General features: G+C 39.9%; 2 protein-coding genes across 2 annotated transcripts in view; one reads left to right on the forward strand and one right to left on the reverse strand.

Annotated features, from left to right (window-relative positions):
• Window positions 1-56: 56 nt before the first annotated feature.
• Window positions 57-4,016, forward strand: SLIRP (SRA stem-loop interacting RNA binding protein; the record flags this gene model as incomplete). The annotated part of the gene is made up of 3 exons (XM_009695821.1): window positions 57-134; window positions 1,932-2,039; window positions 3,975-4,016. Coding segments are annotated over 3 exons (228 nt in total), but the record flags the coding sequence as incomplete, so codon positions are not given.
• An 11-nt stretch (window positions 4,017-4,027) lies between these two features.
• The window catches only part of SNW1 (SNW domain containing 1), a 16,201-nt gene continuing 12,698 nt past the window's right edge, over window positions 4,028-7,530 (reverse strand). The window contains exons 10-13 of the mRNA XM_009695822.1: window positions 6,988-7,084; window positions 6,064-6,181; window positions 4,878-5,041; window positions 4,028-4,797 (exon numbers count right to left, since the gene is read on the reverse strand). Coding sequence (XP_009694124.1) covers window positions 4,593-4,797; window positions 4,878-5,041; window positions 6,064-6,181; window positions 6,988-7,084 — 584 coding nt within the window. The 3' untranslated portion in view covers window positions 4,028-4,592. The remainder of the gene's footprint in view (window positions 4,798-4,877; window positions 5,042-6,063; window positions 6,182-6,987; window positions 7,085-7,530) is intronic.

The following is a 7,530-nucleotide window of genomic DNA, read 5'->3' on the forward strand; positions in this document are numbered from 1 at the left end:
GGGGGCCGGGCCAGGGTGGTTGCTGCTGCGCTGGGGTGCTGGGCCCGTGTAACCAGGTGCGCGTTTCCTCCACAGAGGAGCTGAAGGAGTACTTCTCCCAGTTCGGGTCGGTACAGAGGTGCCAGCTGCCGTTTGTGAGTACGCGCTCATCTTCCATGCCATTCGTGTCTCTCCGGTAAAATGGGGAAGAGCCGCCGGCTGGTGCTCGCCGGGCCCCGGCGGGGTTGGTCCTGCTGCTGCGGCCCTGTCCCGGAGCCGGGTCCCTCGGAGCTGCTTTCTGGAAGCCTCTTCTTTTACTTTAGTAAAATTTTCGGTTCGTTTTCCACCTTTAGTTCCTTCTCCTAGTGAGTGCTGCCGCTCATGTGAGCTGTAGGCCTCATTGAAGCTTAGTGGTTTCCATTGGCTTTGAAAGAGCTTTGGAAAGCACATCCCTCAGATCCTGTTGATGCTGCCATTTCAGAATAATTAACCTAAAAGTACTTTGAGTTTCTCTGTCATCGTGTTATCTTTTTTTCTGACAAAGAATAAAGTGTTTATGTTCCAGGTCTCACTAGCCTGAAAAATGTAAAGGTGCAGATATGAACCTACAGTCTTTTCCTGCTATGGGTTCATACTCCATGCACAGTGTGGGGCTAATGCAAAACTCACAAGCCTCTTCAGGATGCTCCCAAGCTGCCAGCTGTTCATGCCTCTGCTGTTTAGGTTAATCTTCTGAGCATGTACGTTAGGGATAATAGTATCTAGTGCAGTTTCTTAGATGAAGAGTCAAAGAAAGTGTTCCTTTCCCACTCTGTTACAGATAAATTGTAGGTCATTGCTGAAGGAGTAGAGGTTCTCCTGCCTGCTCGTGTTTCTCCATGTGAAGTAATGGTCTGTTAAATTAAGCTCAGTGTGTAGTGAACTTCAGTTAGTGAGGTGATAGGTTCGCTATCAGTTGAGGACTGGTTTGGAAATAAAGATTGTTTGAAACAGTCTGGTTATTTCTGAAGCTTAGGTGTCTGCCCACCATGCTCTGTTCCTCAGGCCCAGAACAGAATGGATTGCTTCATTGCAAAGGCTGGCACCTTACTGTAAACGTACCTCCATCACTGATTAAAGCTGATGCATGTGCATATGTTTTGATTCAGTGATTAGGAGTGTTCATTAACGCTTAAAACTGCCAGAGGTACAAAAATCTGCCAGGAGTGTAAGATGCCCTTAATTAAGACATCACTGGGTACTGAAACTGAGCAGTGTGACTACACTACCTTGTGGGTGGAAACTTCACTGGTGTTTGGGAGTGCTGCCAGTCATGCTTGATGATCAGAGTGGCAGAGCTGTTGTGAACTCTGATGGGGATAAGAGTTGGGATAAAAGGCACTTTGGTAGACCTGGCTTTTCTGCATTATCTCCTCTTTATTGACAACTGTCTTTTCCGACTGGCAAATTATTCTTAAACATAACATTTTCTTTTTCTCTTTTCAGTGCAGTTAGTGCTTGTCATCTTGAATTGCAGCCTGCTTTCTTAGCAAGATAAAGCAGCTGCTTAAGATACTGAAAGCTTTTCAAGTACTGTGGCAGGCTTATTTTCAAATCAGGCAGCCATTTAATGTCAGTTCTGTTGTGACTGGCTTAATAGTAGATAACTACTGCAGTTTGAAACAACCGGCTATGCATTATTCCAGTCTTCAACTATAACTTAAAATCTTAAATTTTTTATGATTGCTGGACTCAAATTGAGAGAGAGATGCAGAACAGCCTCTGCTAGGTCTCCACATGCTGTCAATGAAAGTAAATGTCTTAAAGTGTGAAAAAGGCTTCTGAAACAGGAAGGGTGTAGATTTCTCTGATGACTTCTGAATCCTTAAATTGAATATCCTTAGAAAGTTTTTAACAGCCTCTGTGAACATTTTCTACAGTAATTGGATTTTTTTTTTTAAACTGGTAATTAGGACAAAGATACAGGCTTTCACAAACGTTATTGCTGGATTAAATTCTCTACGCAACAAGATGTTCAGAACGTGTTTCAGAAGGACTCCCACATACTTGAAGGTGCCAAGGTAATGTGCTAATTCCTTTAATGAAGTAATGTAATGAGTTGAGCTCTTTAATTCAGTAACATCAAAATATTGCCATACTCGTTAATCACATACAAGTGTGATTAAGCATTTTGCTACTTGGTGTGCTTTTACTGTTTTTTAAATCGTTAACACTTTTGTTTATTCCCCCCTCTCAACTTGGACTCATTAGGGTCTGAGCTCATACAGGTACCACAGAGACCCCATACCAGAGATCAAAACCTCCTGCTAGGCTAAGCTAAAGGAATAAGAATACAGTAAAACTGTTCAGGAACTGCCATGTAACTAGTTGTTATTCATAATATAGGTTTCTGCAGATGGATTCCAACATCTAATTTGGATGTTGGGTGGCGGGGGAAAGATGACAAAGAATGTAAAGCTAAGCTTTGAACTTTAGTGAAAATACCTTTTTTTCTTCAGCTATCATTTTGTACAGGAAAAATCAGCTGCCTGCTTTCATGTGTTCAAGATAACTTTAAATTAGCTGTAGTGTAGCTTTTTTTTTTTAACTTGCTGTCTCCAACATTTTAAATGTTAGTAAAGGAAAAAATACAACACTTTGGCAATCTCAGTGCATTAGCGTATGGTATCAAGAGACAGTGTATGGCATCACTTAAAGACCTGTGGTCTAGTACCCACACAAAGGTGCCTGTCACTGACTGGTCAGTTAGAGGTAGACAACTGTATCATCTAGCTTCACTGCAGCAAATAAATAGAGCAAGGAAATAGCTATCCCACTGCTTTCCAAACACTTATTATGCAGTTGTGTTGATAAGGATAAAATGACAGTGAGTCAATGACTGCCCAAAACCATTAATAATTAACAGGTCTCATGTCAAAATTATTAGAAACTTGCATCTAGTATGTTTGCTAAATAGGGGCAAATTACCAAGGGGATTTTCTTGTAGACTTGTATCTGCTTCAGCTGACCTAGCTAGGCAGATCTAGTAGTACAGAGTGAAACCACAAGCAGGCTGGTATAACAGACCCTATCAATTCATGTATTTGAATAATTAATAAGAATTCTTCAATATCCTTCTGACAAATAGTTTCTTGTTTTGACATTTTCAATGCTAGGAGATGGTAAGAGTAAGATGAACTGGCAAGAGACTTCAGGGATGCAGTATGTTGATTGTGATAAAGTATTTTGCTTGACAGGATTCATACTACTGCAGAAGTCTTCAGTGGTTGTGGTTACTTCAGTATCTATTCCTAAGAAGAGCTGACCTGTGAGTTAGAACTGTAGTGCAAAAATGGAAGCAGAAATTAAGGAGTGGTTTGTTGACTACAGTCTTGAACTGTGACAAGCCAGGCAACAGGCTGATCCCTCATAAATTGGGCTGAAAACAGCAAGGATGTTATATGTATGGAATTATCAGAATTATTACTCGGAATATCATAGATGAGTACTTAGTGTCAATTTCTTGGAAATTATTTTGCTACTTTTTTATTCTTGAAGCTGTAAGATAGCCTAGGCAGTTAAGTGAATGTGGCTTCAAGGACTATACTCTCACAAGAGGTGCGAGAGCTAAGAGGCTTCTTTATAGTGAAATAAAGAGCAGAAGGCAGGCAGTAGTTAGCGTTCTTCATTTCTTCAAAAATGCAAGCTTTTCTAGAAGCAAAATACATGAGCAGTTCTCCCACTTTGTTCTAGGCTAGGTTTAGACAGTTACCTTCTATTAGTTCCACTTGAAAGCACAAGCTTTTAAGATGCATTTTGCTGATACAACTAGCAATTGCTGTGCAAATTATATTCAACTTTCCCATCAGGAGCTTAGCATTTGTCGTTATGGCTCATGAAACTGAACCAGTTATAAACCCAGCTTCTGCTTTCCATATGAATATTTTAGAAGATCAGAAATGAAAAATATCAAACCTTCTTGCCTAACTAATTTGAATAATTACCATTGTTTTCAGCTTGTGCTCAAACAGCAGGCCCATAGAAGACACAATCAATAAAAGAATCAAAGTGAGTGAGCAGTTGAAGGAGGCTTTATTTCACTAAATGTAAAGAAACTAAAATAAAGATTACTGAGAAACTATGAATGAGTCTGTCTTTTTTTAACAGAATCCAGCTGTTTCCCCTCCTTGTTCAAATAAACTGTATAGCCACACTAAAGAAACACTGAAACATAAACTCCCTAGCATCCATTACAGCATAAGACAGTAATTATATACAGCAGGAAAGCTTTTAATAGATGAAGTAAAAGCTTTAGCTACCTACAAAAACTAAAGCTGTAGGAAGGGGCTACATTCTTACCCTGAGATGCTGGGCAACAGGGAATCAGCAAAGTCAGAGCATTTGCTAAAGAGTAATTCCCTTGTGAAATGTTTTAAAGTGATTCTGTTCCTCCACTCTCCAGGGGTAGCTGTCCTATGTAGAAGAATTAGTGTGTGTGTATATATCCACACGACAAAGAGCTGTGAACTGCTGTGTTACAATGCCACCCCTCTATACACCTGATATTAAAAATGCCTTTTGCGTGAAGTCCAAGCTTGTAGTCCATTTCTCTACCTCTCAAGGAACAGAGGCATTCAGTCCTTCCTCCTCTTTTTGCTCTCATGCTCATGTTCTTTAGGGCGGCTGCTATCTGATGGCCGTTTAGAACCACCATGTTGCTTAGCTTCTTCCAGAAACTTGTCCAAACCAAATGGATCCTCCTCAAATTGAACCGGTCCATCTCTGCCCCTCCCTCTGGTGTTACGATCCGAGTTAGAAAACTCTTTGTCAGGAACAAACCTGCAGGAGAAGAGGTGATACTCGGTTGATTGTAACTTCAGAGTGCTAATTAAGAATCTTTCTTAACTTTATTTTCTTACCTATTGGTCTTTATTCGAGCCTCTAGATCATCGCCATACATGTCCTTATCCACATTTTTACTTGGCCTGTAGATGTTTTGGGCCATATCCTTGCCACTTCTCCAAGGCTGGTCATAAACATTATAAATTTCATCTTCTCCTCCAGCAAAGCCACTGTCCATACCCTGTGAAGAACAGCAGCAGTGTAACACAAATGAGTCTGCAAAACTTCAGCTACTTTAGTTTAACATCAAGATAAACTGATGGGTGTGACACAGATAGACAAAGATGGTATTGTGTGATTTGCTGTTGATTTAAAATGAGTTCAAGCACTTCATTAGGATATGAGTGGTTTTGGGTCTGGGATTAAATCCCTAGGACATGACATGATCATTACCAGCCTTGGTCAGGGCCACTTCTACTCTTCCAGAAAGCAACAGGAAGGATTACAGGCCATTTGTATTTCAGAATAATGAATCATTTCAGTCTGCTCTGCAAGTACAGCTGTCTACAATAGCCAAGTACAACCATACAGAAATGTGTATTATTCAGAATTTCTAGAAAACGTGATTTAAGCTGACTGATCCAAATCACACAGAGGCTTACGTAAACTGTGAAAGTAGAAGTGCCTGCTTGTTCACTTTTGATTCATCAGCTTTCCCTTCTGCCTGCAAGTCTTTCATTGGAGATGTGAAAAAAAATGATTGACAAACTGCAGGTCTATTCAGGGACTTTCTGAAGCCTAATCTAGTTTTTCATCTCTGAATAGTATAAAGTTCAGGGAAAACAGATGTTGCTGTTAACTATTTATATCTTCAGAAGGATTTTTAACATAAGCAATAATAGTAATAGAAAGTATTTACTTGCTTCTCTCTCAGAGCATATTTCCCTTATTCACTCAGTACATTTGTACAAAAGAAAATGAGGTCACTGCAGCTTGAAGGCAAAAGAGCTTCTTTCTCCCCACTCCCCAGTGACAAAAACCACACTTTAATCCAGTTATACATCCAGAATATTCCATTTTTGTTGCATCAGCTATGCACAAAGGAGATCAATAGCTCCCTAACCGGTTATGTAGAGACTTCTTTCAGAGTGTATCCACGCCAACCATGAGAACAGCATCCCTTTAGTAGTCTAGCCATACCCACTAAGGAAGGATGAGCATGTTCTCATAGAAAGCTACACAGCTGTGAAAAGGTATTTTTACCTTGCTCTGGTTGAACAGCCTCTGGTCATATTGGATTTCATTGGATGGCCTGGGGTTGGGTACCCCTAGGGCAATAACTTCACTGATATCTCTGTTCTCATTTCTCTGCAGCTTTGACCTGAATTAAAAATTTTAAGTTTTATTAAGTCAGTAAACCGTATTTGTGGACATGCTCAACTGCAACCTGATCCTGTATTAGTTGCTAACAATTTGCCTCAGGAGCCAGGTTTTGACTGTTACCCTTCCTTCTAGTAACATTTGTCTCCTGGCAAAGGAAACATTTGGGAAAGGTTATGTTCAGCTGGGCATGACATTTAAATTTGCTTTCCAGTATCTGCGATTTACATTAAGCTGACTTGGTCTAAAATATCATATTTATTTTTTGCAAGAATCAGTGTAATTATATTCTGGGAAGGCCGAGCAATCTAATTTTAAGATATTAGAGATTTTAAGCCTCCAGAAACCATTTGTGCTCAGATATCTCACTGGCTTGGGCAAACAAGATACTTCAGCCTACACTCATAAATATAAGCTTACTGCAAATGAACAGCTTCAAGAAACAAAGCTACTAATGATACTCTGGTCTCACTGAAGTTACCGGATCCAGGTTTCAACCTTTGCTGTCAACATGTTAATTAAATCTGAATATACTGAAGTTCTGCAAAAGAAAAACACACCCAAAATCAACACCCCTCCACCTCCATTCATTTGGAAATTTCTAAATTTAGAAGAAAGTACTGCAGGCCACTAACACAGTAATACCATTTCATACAATGACTGAATAGTGCTTCATACCAGTGAGTATCTCCACAAGGTAAAAATTCAGGCACTTGCATCAAGCAAAAGGAAGCCCAGTGTAATAGTTTCCCTAGCAGGGAAGCCAGTGCCAGTACAGGAATAAAGCAGCTTGCTTTTGAGGCTCACCTTTTGTCAGGGGCTGCCCTGGAAAGATTTCTGTCATGCTGTCTCTCTTTGCGCCGGTCATGTCTGATTTCATCTCTTTCTCTAGCTTCTCCATCCTCTAAACAAATGCAAGATTGCTCATTATAGACAAATATTTGAAGTTTGAATTAACTATGCCACAGACATTGGCACAGTGATTCAATTCAGTATTCAGAAGTGACATGACCCTTACCACTATTTAAAATGTTACACTTTAAACAAACTGAACACATGGAAAACCACAGCTTTCTTATGCCACAAGCAATTAACTGTCCTTGACAAGAGAGTTAAAGCAGGCCTATCCAACAATTATGTTTTCTCAACTGTCAAGAGGTTAAAATACTTGTCCATCTGGGAATTAATATCCTAAAACACCTACAGATCAGCATATCATACTTTCATCTCTTCAGTGTAAAAACACTGTTCAAACATGCAGGCATCCAAGTGCTTTGAAGAATATTCTGTGACTCAGTATCAGAGAATCAATCAGGTTGTAAGGGAGTCTCTAGTTCAACCTCCTGCTGA

The sequence above is a fragment of the Cariama cristata genome, unplaced genomic scaffold (assembly GCF_000690535.1).
Source record: "Cariama cristata isolate BGI_N322 unplaced genomic scaffold, ASM69053v1 scaffold37472, whole genome shotgun sequence".
NCBI lineage: Eukaryota > Metazoa > Chordata > Aves > Cariamiformes > Cariamidae > Cariama > Cariama cristata.